This window comes from Barbatula barbatula, assembly GCF_947034865.1.
Source record: "Barbatula barbatula genome assembly, chromosome: 3".
NCBI lineage: Eukaryota > Metazoa > Chordata > Actinopteri > Cypriniformes > Nemacheilidae > Barbatula > Barbatula barbatula.
In genome coordinates, this window is record NC_136764.1 from 16,202,979 (window position 1) to 16,217,710 (window position 14,732).

At 41.0% G+C, this 14,732-nt stretch overlaps 1 protein-coding gene across 1 annotated transcript in view; it reads right to left on the reverse strand.

The window, feature by feature from the left end:
* Positions 1 to 14,732, reverse strand: part of ptprfb (protein tyrosine phosphatase receptor type Fb) — a 95,879-nt gene that overhangs the window by 10,396 nt on the left and 70,751 nt on the right. The window contains exons 18-21 of the mRNA XM_079453326.1: positions 13,904 to 14,131; positions 9,759 to 9,922; positions 5,639 to 5,751; positions 2,090 to 2,187 (exon numbers count right to left, since the gene is read on the reverse strand). Coding sequence (XP_079309452.1) covers positions 2,090 to 2,187; positions 5,639 to 5,751; positions 9,759 to 9,922; positions 13,904 to 14,131 — 603 coding nt within the window. The remainder of the gene's footprint in view (positions 1 to 2,089; positions 2,188 to 5,638; positions 5,752 to 9,758; positions 9,923 to 13,903; positions 14,132 to 14,732) is intronic.

Below are 14,732 nucleotides of genomic sequence, written 5' to 3' on the forward strand. Positions count from 1 at the left end.
CCGACATCTTCAAAGTATTATACACGAGGCTACGAGTGGGTTATCACTTTCTTCCTCTGTTTCTCGAGTCACAAGGCTCCTCGGCTCAAATGACACCGCGGGTTGTATCCGAGCATCGATCGGCAGCAATATGCAGCAGCCTCCTCAGCCAGTCAACAATGTCACGGGGTCTCTTGTTATTCAGTATTGATCTGCCTGCTCTGTTTGACTCAATGTCCATCAACCTCTACACCTCTCACCTCAACTGGAATAACACTGTCTTCCTCACATCCTTTACAACTTGTTCTTCTGTAAACCGATTGTCTGTTTAATTTCAATCTAAATTAGGTTTAGAATTCAACTGCGAATCTTCTGTGCTTTACAATAATAAATAGTCATACTGAAGCGTGTAGAACTGGCAGTTTATGAGCGAGCGTTTAAATCGCCATAAGCTTCTGCGTATAAGTTCAGGTAACGTGCAAAGAGACAGTGTGCAGAGCGCATATAAACTGTCACTACATGGGCTGACAAGCTTGAGAGATGCAGATAATGATAGCAGTGGGAGGTGAGTACCAGCTCCTATTAAAAGCTAGGGCTCTAGCAGGTTGACAAACATAGGCTTGTTACTGGTGAGAAACAGTGGCTGACAGGCATGTTAGCTATTGCGCTTGTCACCGGTGGAGACCGCGAGTGCTCTTCAGAGAGCTTTAAGACAGACAGAAGGATTTCATGAGACAACAAACATTCAAGGAGCTTTCTATATTCTGGTTTATGTGTGTATGAAGTTCATAGCATTCAAGAACAGTTGACTCTGGGTTTAACTAGTACGTAAATATTTAAGTAATAATATAGATGCCCAAATGGTGTTATACTACGAAAACCCCAAACTCTAAGATTTGCTTGAATAGCAAACTTGAGGGGATAGTTTACACAAAAATGAATAATCTGTCATCATTTAGTCACCCTGAAGTTGATCCCCCCCACTCCAACTTCCTGTTTCAAAAGAGAGGCTGCACAGGAACGCAAACCGCCCATTTCAAGGGGTCTTTAAACATCTTCTAAGCATCACTCTTGTTTTACTCTAGTGTTTTCCAGCGATTACAAGATTAAGGGAAGTAGGTGGCGATAATATTTGGCAGATATAACCATGTGACACAATGAAACGAACGGAGCCAATAAACATGATGGCGACCCGCTGCCTCGCTCATGCTGGCTGGACTAGACTACTCCCATTGGCCCAAGTGGAACAATCTGTCCTCTTGAGAGGAGGTCTTCCTTGACAGGAGGAGATGACATCATAACATGCCAAGAGCAGACAGCGAGTACTGTTTGGCTAGTGGGGGCGGAAGGAGAAATGTGTCACGTATGGGTGCTGACTGGGTTACTAGTGTCACTTATATTCTTTTAAGATTCATAAAATAAATCTAATGTTATAAAACAAGTCTCTAAATATTATCTTCCATAGACGCATACGTACTTAGAAGAAAAGTTTTGGTTTAAAAAATTATAATTATTCATAGTGTTACTATACATAAGACTTTGGAAGAAAAAAGTGCAAAGGATTAAATAAAAAGACTTGTGTGATCTTGGCTAATCAATATATTTTTTACCCTTCTCTCACCCTTTATTCTATTTTCTAAAAGCTTTCATCAGAATTTCTGAGACTTGGACTCTACTAATACATCCACACTTAACATTTCTCAAAACCTTAACGGGGAATCTACTTCACAATTGCACATTTTTGGCAAACATGGTCTGATCTTTTAATAATTCTACACCTTTGGGGAGATGACTGACAGGCATGCTTGCAAAATCGCTCATAGTGAAATATAATAGTTCTCAGTCTCAACACGGGAAAATGAGCATCTGCTTATCAAAGAGACGCAAGTGTGGAACAGCTGTCATAACGCTGAATACAGACACGCTAAACATCGATGGCAAGAGGATCTATTGATATCACAGAGGCAATAGAGAAATCATGAACAAATACAGAAAATGTAATATTACAGCACATACACATGTTGGCAATCGAACAATAAAACTGTGGCATAACTAAACTGGTCTCATTTTAGATAATGTAGATACAGGTGATGTATGTCCTCCAGCTTACCTCATACTCCTGAGAAAAGCGGAGGGCGTCATTGGCCTTGAGTCTCTCAATATGGTCGGCCAGGTCACACACTGAGATGGGTGGGTGTTCTCTCATTCCTGAAAAATAAGAGGACAAAAATTGCTAAAAGAAAAACAGTTCAATTGTACATATTACACAATACATAGACAGACACATAGATCAAGCTGAAACTGAAGAAAAGCACTGGATGGCTGTGTAATGACGGAAGGTCAGCGGTTTGCATTACAGACAATCTGCCTTTAGGATTCCAGTGGCTGTGCTCTTGAGGACGAATGAGCAGGACTGAGATGTTTAATGGGACATGGCTGGATATGATTCCCCATTATGACTTTATTATGTCCACAGTGAACACTAATGTCTGGATGTGCCCCCCGCCAGCTACTCCATGCATTCATTACAGTGAGACAGTGGCAGGAACAAGGGATGCTCTCTCAATCAACCACACTAATGTAATGTCAAAATCCTGATCACTTTGCTATGAGGTCCAGTAGCATATAGACATATTGCGTATAGCTCTGATGGAATATAACAGGCACGTATTACGGTGCAAAGTTAGAGATTTTTTCTGCGTAACTAGTGGCACCTAATTAAATAACCAAAATAATAAAGCCAGTTTAACCTCAACCCATCTGTCAGCGTTTGGACAAAAGGAAGTTGATTCAGAAGTTCATAACACTTCTTAAAATACATAATCATTACTTGTCAACTTATTGGTACTTGCATAATAAAGGGTATGGACGTGTCATCACTTTACCACGTGAACACCTGTGGGTGGCAAACCACTCAGCAAAATGACTGCTTACAACATCAGGAAACTCAACACCTGATTCCTCTGTCGTTAGGATTACCGTTGAGTCCAGCTGCTTGTAATTTCAGGAAATAATTGCGTGTTTTAGTCCCCGTTTCTCCAATATTCCTCAGCTATTTTTTTGTTATTTAAATGATGTTCACGTGGGAAAATGACGTCAATGGATACCCCTCTGGCAGTTGTCACGGTACTCTGTACCTTATATTAAGAACCTCCTCCACTGATATAGTCATTTCATCTGAATGAGTTGAAGATATTCAGCATTTACATACAATTTGCACTGTTCTCTAGCACACAAGTATTGTGTATATTCAGAGGCTAATGGTGCAATAAGCAGTAGTCTTAAGTGAATACAGCACAGGCTACATCCATGTTAAACAGCAAGCTAATTAGGCAGAGAAGAGCTACAACCCAGCATGCAAAGTAGGCAAAGCTCATCGCAGATGTCCTGGAACTGAAATGAATAAATGTCCAAGGTCATTAAAACTGAAATGAGATGTAACCAGACAAGTGCAGATACGGGGCTGAAAACGTTATCTGACAGCTATATGCGATAAAACAACGGCAACAAGTGCACGACTCCTGTGATTAATGCAGGTACAACACAAGATATTCACACTCCTGCTAGAGGTTGTTTACTTGCAATGTATACACAATAATATCGCTGCTGTCCTTCTGAAACCTCGAATCTCTGTATTTCTGGATTTTTATGTATTGCAATCAATCATTATTGTTAGTCTGGGTATTGCAAATATCTAACCAATAAATGAAGTATTAAAGTATTAATAATAATATAAAATAATTAAAAAGTGATTGTCAACTTGGACAACACAGTAGTTAGTAATCATTTAAATTTAGTTCAGTGTTTGTTCCATTTCCTGCAAATTTGGAAACCTTGAGGTTTCAGAAGGACATATGCATTTGCATTACAAAAGAATACTGTGATTTTTGTCACTTTAATAAAAGGGGATTTATTTTCACCACAATGTCAAATTATATATTGTTTAATATTCCGTGGAGGAAATGAAATGTTCATTTTAGGAATTTTAACACTTTTGTAACAAAAGACTGAGGCTTTAGCTGAGGCTAAAGTCACAGCTAGTATGATGTATCCTAAAAAAAACCTTTGAACTAATACTGTTTGTATTCTGTTTACAAAAGTAATTAACATTTTCTTTAGACATTACAAACATGCTCTTCACTGACTTTTGTTACCTTGGTTATCAAAATGCTATTCGACAAAGCTTTGTGGTAACTGAGAAACATTGCTAATATATGTAAACATTATTAAATTATATTAAAATGGTTTACAATTCACTTTTTCTTTACATAATCACTGTTATTAAAATGTAACAGTCGTATGATGGACGTCATATTGTAGGATCCAAAGTCTGGAATAAAATCTGTACATAAAATGCATTTTTTTGGGCATACTGCAATATCAAGTTTAAATGTGACCAATATGACAAATGTCTATGTTAAAAATACTACAAATCAACCCATGGGATCTAAAAGTGTTTGTACTGTAGCGAAAGCAACACCTTTTAGCGTTTACATTAACATAGCCATTGCACTCCCAAACAACACAAAAATATCACACAACATTATTTAAAGTTTTATAACCGAACAAACAACTGAAGTGCACTTGTGGTATAGAAACCGCTGGCTTCAGCAGTGGGATTTTATTGTTAAAGAGGCATATAGCTGTTTTGCCTGTGGTAATGATGTACTCTTCAGGATTGAAAGGGTCTAAGAGGGGTCTGTAAAAGCCCAGCTTCCCCGGCCCCTTTCAGCTATTAGAGGAGAGAGAGGCAGGCATGACATTTTCTACCTTCATCACGGATCTGCCTCTCACTCACCTTGGGAATGGAAGCCAGGAGGACTAATTAACAAAGACGGGTTGAAAGGGTGCAAGGACCTTGGGTGAATTGAGTCCATATGAGACACTCAAAGCAGATAAGACGATGAGTAAAGGAACTCCAATAAACAACTTTCCACCTGAATTCAATGCAACACGATGACAAACAGAGCCGTAAATGGAATGTTAACCACAGCGGGTCATTACGCTTTCTGACAGTCACTGCTTCATCAGTATACTCGCACTGCCACCAGAAAGTCATAAAACAACAGTACATTTGTTTTCATACAACGCTGTGAATTAAGTACCAAAACGTCTTTTGCTGTGCTAAAACCACACTGTGAACATTTTTACAAAACTACAGTTTTCCACATTAATGCTAAATGCAAAACATCTGTCTGTCTATGATATGTTAAAGATACAAAGATAGAGTTAAAAACAAACTGCTTAACACATGCAGCTGCGTCATATTTGAGATGCACTCTCCTCTATCATGTGCCACGGTAGGCGGACCGTGAGGATTAGAAGATCTGCACGGCAGTGACAGATCGCTCTGATTACAAAGACACGCTGTCAGTTCAGTTAATGTTGCCCGCGTGTGTGCAAACACATCCTGTTTATGGTAAATTACATATTTGCGGCCATATGCTGACGTGTGTTTGTTCACAAAGAAAATAATATCCGCCTAACCCAACGAAAGACAGATGATGTAGTACCTGAGCTCTGCCAGAGACGGGGAGAATATGTGTCGCTGCAGTGCGCATATTGAAATAAGCAAATATATTAAACATTGTGTGTGTGTGAATATGCGTCAGACAAGTTTGTGTGTATACTGTGGATGGTATTCGTGCCAGTATGTTACCTGGCGTCTGGTAGTTGAGTCTCCTCATTTCAACAGGATCGGATGAGTTGGGCAGCAGACAGTCCTTCACACCACTAGAATGATCATCTTTGGGTAGGGGTGATGCCCTTTTCCTGTAAGAGAAAAATACAGTCAGCGTGACTGTTGATTAATTCAAATGGCAGTCAAGGACTGACATAAAATTTAACACAGAATACAAAAAAATATCACAAACAACATCAAAAAAGGATGAGATGTGTGAGAAAGTTGTGTTAAAGGAAAATTATGCTGCTCTTTTCCATAAAATGAAAGTAAATGGTGATCAGGTGCTATCAAACTTATTAAAAAGGACAGAAAGACAACAACAAAAAACAATTAATTGATAACTGCATTGTTACATTGCACTATATTTCAAATCCTCTAGCAATTTTCAAGCTACGGTAGTCTGGGGGCCAAGAAATGTTTGATTCCAAACATTCCTTTGGGCCTTACTCCAGAAAAATGTAATGGTGTTCTATTTGTTGCCATCGGCCAGATAACATCCCACCAACAGAACTTAACACATTACCAGTAAAGGCCAACAAGGACCATTAAAACCAATTCAATTGCCATCAGAACCATTAAATCCCTTAGAATTGCTGTGATGTTCTTATTTTTTTAGTAGGAATCCATTGGATGGGATTAAGAAAGATTAAAACAGAACTCAAAAACAAGTGTCTGTTCAGTACCTCTCTCAACCCTCTGTTAGCTAGCTCACTAAATATTCAGGGTGCGATGCTGCTTGTTTGTGGGGAAAACAAGGCGACTAGGTAATTAGCACATCAGCTGGATGGCACAACACCGGGTAATTACCCCACTGTAGCACCTGCACTCCCAAGTGTGATCTTCCAGCAGGTAAAGCTGTCGCGCGGTGGCGCACACACACAGAGACGCAGAACATCTGTTGGTGGAAACCCATCCTCAGACGCACACAAATCCCAGACTAAAACGGGAGTGCCAACCGCACTGGAAATTTCACATCTCACTGCACTCCATTTGTAAGGTTCTGAGCACAGTGTAGCAACTTGGACATTTTCTGTCTTTCATAAAGCCAAGCTGTACGCTCAAACCAGAAGACGGCCGCACAGAAGGGTCTTCAGCATATGCTGTTTAATAACACCAAGCGTTAATCACCAGCGGCTTATTTCCTCTTCCCTCTCGGAGCGTAATATTCCAGGCCATCTCCACCGGCGTACGCACAATAGGCACTGGCACACTTAAATTATTCAGTGTTAAGTAAATACATCAGGAGCTACAGGAAGCCATTTGTAAGGGGCTCTGAATTAAAGAACGACTCAAATGGAGAGATAAAAATAACAGCAAATGGGCATTTTCCTCTGTGTGTGTGAAAGATTTTGCACATTAAAGACTAAGAAGGAAGAAGAGGGAAGAAAAAACACACACAGAATGGTTGGGTGGAGGGAAATGTCAGCTTTGAAGTGGAGAACATTTCTATTTCAGCAGCCATCCGGCTGGCATTTCCTTTACAATGGGCCATTCAGGGCTCAGGTGAGACAGCAGAAAGGCTGACTGCACACGTTCGCTCGGTGTGACCTTCACGAGGGAGTGCAGGATCAACACAGAGAGAATCAACACAGCACGGCAAAAAAAACACATCACAACCACCTGTGAACATAGAGCATGCACCACTGTGACAACTTAACCCAAAGCATTGGAACTTTTCAAGGACAACAGTGTGTAAGGCTGAGCTACTGTCCATCTGTATTAAAAAAAATCAAAATCTTGTTCTGGAAGATGGGTAGTCTTTCAAAACAATATGCAGATGAACCGTTGCCCATCCGGCCACACCTGCAGACCCTGTGAAGGCTATGACAGATGATCTCAAATGATAAAGCGTGACAGAGACACCAGTGCATGATCTGAAAGGACCTACCTCTCCTGTTTGCTGCATAAGAGTGAGGGAAGGAAACATTTGGAAACGTTTAGAAACATTCATTTCAGACTAACATCATAAATCAGATTAGAGAAAAACTCTCAAACGCACCAAAAGGCCAGTTATGAATCCGTCAGCGGTATAATAGCAAAAGCAAGTGGCTTGACTGTCTGGCTCACAGCGGAGGGCAGTGCAGGATGAGAGCGTTTACAGTAGCATCAGCAGGGTGTGGCAGCACTGATACACAATCGCTCGCCTGCCGAGACTGAAAGCTGACTATGCCATTTCACCGGTAATCTGTGCTCAGGTCTGCTTTGGATTCGAGACGCCACCCAAGAATTCTCAGCCGTCAGGGGGCCGAAATGGGAGATTTGTGTAGAATGCACAAAAAAAAATCGGACAAAAACAACCGCAATGTTTTGTGTGAAGTAAGGGATATTACGAAGATGGACTGGAGGGAATATTAGTCAGTACTGTATCTGCGCTGTGAACAGGACCACCGACCGGGTCACGCCGCGAGCGCTATGTCTGCTTTATTCGGCTGAGTCAAGATGTCATTATGAATAATGTCTTCCTTTTGTTCCCTCCGCGGGAAAGCTCGCTAAAATTAGCCATGTACAAAGCAGACCTGAATTCAGACCATGGCTCAGGAACCAGATGAAGTGGAGCAGAGGTGTATTCCTCCGAAACGTGAGTTTTGAGAAGGCTGGTCCCTTCATTTATCACAGCTAGTGAACTGAAAGTGCTCTCAGACATGTATTCAATTACATGGGGGGGTTCTGTTTATTCCCCCATTAGCGAAACTATTAACGAATACATTTTTTTACTTTCCAAATTTGTACTTTACTACTGGTAAATTAATTACTGATTTTATTTGCTATGTTGCCCATTCGTTAAAGGGTCATATGGTGTGAATACATGTTTTTCTGTGTCTTTGGTGTGTTAGAAGTTGCCCATGCATGTATTAGACACGTAAAATTGCAAAAATTTAAGTGTCTGAACAAAAGATGCATTCTATATCTAAAAGCAAATGCTCACCCAGACCTGCCTGAAACGCCTCGTGTAACCACACCCCGGCGAATGTACGTCACTTTGTAACATGATTTGACTAAGACCGCCCAAATCTAAACGCAAGTAAAGTGGGCTGTAGCCATGTCGCGGAGACGCTATGTGTTTCGTTGTGAAAAAGACTCTTTGTTTGCCCTGCCAACGAATGGTTACATTTTATTTACAACACCGTTCCAGAAAATGCACGAATACTTTGGTTAAAAAGTGGGGCCATGCCAACCATTAAAACTTTGCAAGGACATTCTGGCAATTCAGATACGCAGCCTGTAAATATATTTTCATTGTAAAATACTTTGTTACAGACTAACACGTGTTGAGTTTGTCGTGTGTTTTTGATCTGCAAATGCACACATGCGCGCAACGTGAAAAAAGTCCTAATAATCAGTAATAATGTTCCAACTAGAGGCAACAAATGTTTTTATAAATGTATTTATAATGGGGATTATTATCTTTTTTGAGTTGTGACGAGACATGGCGTAACACTGTTTGATCAAGAAGGTCCAAAGCACTTGCGTTGTTTATTATGTAACCATTCCCTGCTTTAATGCAAGCTTGTTTCTTGTGCTCAAGTCGCGCTGGCAAAGTTGATGTAACGTCTTGATCATATTAATTTTCCGTATCAGATTCAGGCTCCAATTGATATAATGAAGTACAGATGACATTTTATAACCTGTCAGTACAATTGCTTTGGAACCTGATGTTTGTATATGGTAAGAAGCGTTACATTTCAGTCACACGCTTGCAGTGTTCGACCAATCACTACGCACTGGTTAACAGGCCAATTATAGCACACCTTGCTTTTCAGAGCGATAAGCTTTGTAAAAAAATCAGTGCGTTTCAGGAAGGCGGGGCAAAGAGGAGAGAAAATACAGCGTTTTTTAACCTTAAATCGTGGGACAATAATATTTGTTTTAGCCATATCATTTGACCCCTTTTAACAATTTAATTGATCTAAGCATCAAACTGTTTACAATTCTATACACGCGCATAAAACAAATTCCATATTAAACATTAAACTTAAAGAAAATACCAACACTATAATAATAAAAATCTATGATAGCAATACAAAATCCTGTAAATCTGAACCTTTTGAGACCCCTGCTGTTGGTATGAATGAGTGATGTAGAAGCTCCTGCTCACCTCTTAAAGAGGAGTATGGCGATGACTATGATGATGATGAGCACCACGGCAAGCACAGGGCCCATGACCCAAAGCATCTCTGGCTGCTCCATACTGCGTGCCAGCTTGCTGTTATCCATGGACACCACGATGGGATCGGAGTATGGGCTGGCTGAGAAGATCCGCTGCACCAGAGAAAAAAGTCATACTTCAAGAAATTAAGAAACATAATCATACTTAGAGTAAATGGAGATATAAATCCATGGAAAAATACAGTCACAGAAAAAACTTTAGAGACCATTCCACATTTTATACTATGTTCTCGCAATACAAGAAAGCAAATGGTAAAAGGGTAATAATGTGGTGTGAATGTGTTAAAATATACAGCAAAAACAAGACATTCTCAAGACGTCTCTCTCTCTCTCTCTCTCTCTCTCTCTCTCTCTCTCTCTCTCTCTCTGTGGCTTTGATAAATGGAGGCAGGGATGAGGAATCATATCCTCTTCATTAGTGCTCAAACCGTGGTGATACTGAGCTGGCTGGAGGGAAGGAGGAAGCGACAGGAAGAAAAAAGAGCTAGTGTGAAGGGACATAAATGAGACATCTTTCTGCTGTGCCCAATTCCATCTACACACTCGGGGACAGGCTGGGATTCCGCCTCACAAACTGCTCGAGATGAAAAGAATGACGGGAAAAAGGGAGGAAAGAAAGAAAGAGAGAGAGAGAGAGAGAGGGGGCTGTCACTAGTGCTCTCTTTATCAGCATTGGGAGAGGGCATCCACACGGACACCAATTCCCTAGGGGCCAAACCCCTTTAACTTCCTCTTACTCCACCATGTGACAGCAGAGGAGACCCGCTGTAATCCAGACCACTGCCTCGGCTCAGCTTGACTCTTCCAAGAGTGCACAGATATTAATTGAAGAGATAAAAAGGATATTAGCTCAAGAAAACTTGGGAAGTCATGAAGCAGTTGTGTATCGCTAGTGTGAGGCCTTTCAATGTTAATGTTAATACATATAATATATTGGTTTAAATGGTCTATTTCTGCTGGTCAAAAGTGTCAAACAATCACAAAAACAGTGTGTAACAAGCAATGCGGGACGAGAGCCATGAGGGAACGGCCGTTCCACCGGTCTCACATCTCTCATGGAGGAGCTTAAAAGGACGAGCGACAGGAGGGTACGACGAGAGAGGACCAGGCCTGGACTTTAAGTTGTGTTAATATTATGTTTGTATGGCCGGCACACGACCTTGTGGGAGCTGCCGGCATTTTAAGTTAGTTTTATTGTATGTTTATTTAATTAAATGTTGTGTTACGTTCGCCGGTTCCCGCCTCCTTCCTTCCTTCCTTTTATTGAACCTTGTAACACATTGAAACAGACATATCAAACCAGACCACAAAAATCGAAAGAAAAAAATCTGTAAATTAAAATTAAAGCCTATTTGTAAAAACCATCAGGACTTTTTTGCATTTTGAGCACGCTGTGTTAAAAGCCAACATGCTTCACAGAACAGACAAGTGAATAAATAAATAATTATCACCCGGAGTCCCAGAATACTAACTGGAAATCCATAGAGCGGATAAGGATGGGTATTTGTCCTTGAGGCAGAAGAGGAGCAAGTTAATGACATCTCAGCTCTGTGGTCTCAGCGCAGGATTTCTGCTAATGTAAACACTTTATCTGACAGAAACAGCTCGGCCGCCACAGGCTGTCCTCTGACTTTAACAGCCACTTTGCTCTCTCGGTTTGGTTCTTATGTTTCTCTTTAAAAAGCAGCACACCACTCTCTAAAGTTCTCTCTCTCCTCTGGACATCCCCTCCAACCCACCTCTCTATCTTTCTCTCTCGTAACATCTTAAGCTTGCTTGTGCTCGCTTGTTTAAAACGATTCTGTTTACACACTCTATCTATCATTGGATTTCACACTCCTCTAGGCTTGTTTATCTGCCTCAGGTGATGCTCGTACACCCAAACAATCTGTCTTCTGGCTTTCTCTTTACATTGTATACTTCCACGGACAGGACCGTGGCTTGTGTCCTTCTGTTGGACTGTCACACTTGGTCTTAATTTCTGCCGTGTGCAGTTGCGTTTTCACATAGACACAGTATTGTATGTCATTATACCACTTTCTTAAAGCTATTGTGGCTCACATCCAAACCATTCATTTGTTCCCTCTGACAAATCAATAGCAGGAAAGCGACAGGAGAGCCGAATGCAAAGCGCAGCTGTGGCAGATGTGGGTGTTTCTTTGAGATATGCTTGTTCTTTTAAACCTTACTCATAAGTTGTCTGCTCATTTTTATTTTTACTTCATTAATTAAACAAGCATGCACGTGCATCCCAACATTCTCTATGGATCAGAAATATCTTGCAGGTTTCCACAATTGGACAGAGAGTTTGATGGTGGGGAGGAATAAAGAGGCTGCAAGGCTTATGAAATGCTGTGTATGGAAGTTGTCCCCTTCATAACGCATGGAGGACAGATTAAAGCTTAAGCTTTAGGGATAGTTAAGACCCATCTTCAAGAGAATCGGGACAAGCTTCTGTGCTCCCAAAGCCCAACCGCACAAATCCAGTCTTCTGCTCTATCCACAGCGCAGAGACTGAGCCTTGAAATGTCAAATACTGCTGACGCTACCATGAGAAAAAGTATGAATATTTATTCAACTGGTCCTCTGGAGATCAGGGCTATAACTTTCAGCTATGATTATTTCCAGGGTTGAGAGGGCGCAGAGTATGATTTAAGAAGGCGGAAAGGGGCGAGAGGGACTGAGGAAAGCGTTGAAGCGTTTACGCTAATGCTTGTTCTACAAATAAAGCTTATTGAGTTTTGCTGCTTATTAGGACAAAGCTTTGGTATAACTCACAGACCCATCAGGGCATGTGTGTTCACAGCATATGTAAAAACTTCCTGAATGGTTGAAGAAAAAGCCTTGCATCTACAAATGAATATGCAAATATATTAACTTTGGACGATTCATGTGCAAGTGGATCTAGTGGATATTTACTGGTTTGCACTAATTTAAAGGTGCAGTGAGTGATTTCTGAGAAACACTGTTGATATTTGAAATTGATAACCACAAAAACGACTGCGCGTTTATTGCCCCTCACTCAAAATAGCAAACACATGCTCACTCTCTTCCTCATCATGAGTGTATACACCTTCTATTGCCGATTGGTTGGTATGTTGTGGTCTGATCCACACAATACTTTTCAACACACACACAAAACAGACATCCATCAAATATTCATGAAAATGTTGGTCTGGATGTTCATACTAGAGGTCTTCTCGGGTCCAAATATCTTTACCCGACCTGAAATGACCCGAATCACTTTTTACCCGAACCCGAGACAGACCCGATAACGTTTTTATTTTAAAGCCCCGACCCGAGACAGACCCGATAACGTTAGACCCGAGTCCGACCCATCGTATATATTTTTTAAACCCGACTAGACCTGAATGTAAACCGACGTGTATTAATGAAATTGATATGGCAATGAACACGTTGATCCTCTTGTTTTGCTCTGGCAAATTGCGCAAACTGAGGCTAAATGGGTTGTGCCAGTTTTAGCTGAATCAAATCTAAATAAGTGACGACATGGCAACCACTCGCACGAACATTCTGTCTCAACAATGTGTCCCAAACCGCGTACTACTGAAATGTGCGCGTCTTTTAATATCTTCTTCTGGCCGCCTGGTGGAAGTATGTTTTTCCTGAATACGATGGTAACTACATCGAGTGCAAACCCCTGCAGCGTTGGAAACTTCGTGATTTCAATTCTAAGGTGATTTCAGATCACCGCGACTTTCAGAGGATTTGCGTGGCTTTCAACCGATTGGCTGAGGGTTGGAGGAGAGTTGGTAACTACACGCACACACACAAGCGACGCGCTGTTATTGTACAGGATAGTTCGGGTCTTCCTCGGGTCAATTAAGCAAAACAATTTTTACTTTATATTACCCGAGACCCGAAGACACTAATAATATACCCGACCAGTGTCCGAAGCTCCCGTGAATCTTTTAGACCCGAACCCGCTCGGGTCTCGGGCCAGACCTCGGGTTTTCGGATCTAAGTGGACCCGTGAAGACCTCTAGTTCATATAGCTCAGATTTCTTACTCAAAATTGATTTTTAATTCTGTGATGTCATCAAGGCTGTGTACCTGTTTCTCATTAGCGATGACAGGGTACTGATCCTTGAGTTCAGCCATGACAAAGCACAGGTAAGGCTGGTTGTTAGGAACCGGCCGATTGAAGAAGCCATTGTAAGTCTTTTCATCTCCCAGGGTGAAGGTATCTGGGAGGTAATCCAGCTTTGCGGTGATGTATGGCCTAACGGTGTCTGTGTGACGTCGTCTCCTGAGAAGAGCTCCCTCGGTAGACTCCAGAAGCTGGAGAGGGGATCAGACACAGGTGTAGTATGTGAGACTTGTGGCTTTTTGCCATGTCTACTAGCTTGGAAGCAATCTATATGTATACATGTAAACTGCACAAGTGTACACCTTCATTTTGCTTAAAGTTCATGTACAATTTATGGCCCGGTTTTACAGACAAGGCTTAGCTTAAGCCAGTATTTGGCCTTAATTTAATTGGGATGTTTAGGACGCTTTAATTAAAATGTCTTGGATAAAAACATTACTAGTGTGCATCTTGAGACCAAACAATGGCAATTACATATTTTAAGATATGGATAGTTCACCCATCTGTCATCATTTACTCACCCTCTTGTCATTTCAAACCTGTGTGACTTTCTTTCTTCCACAGAACACTAAAGAAGATTTTTTGAAGAAAGTTGGTAACCAAACAGCACTGGACACCATTCACTTCTATAGTATGGACACAAAACCAATGCAAGTGAATGGGGTCCAGTTAAAAGCCTTTTCAAAATATTTTTTTTGTGTTCTGCGGAAGAAAGTCATACAGGTTTGAAATGAGAAGAGGATGAGTAAATTATGACAGAATTTAGATTTTTGGGTGACAAATTTTCATTTT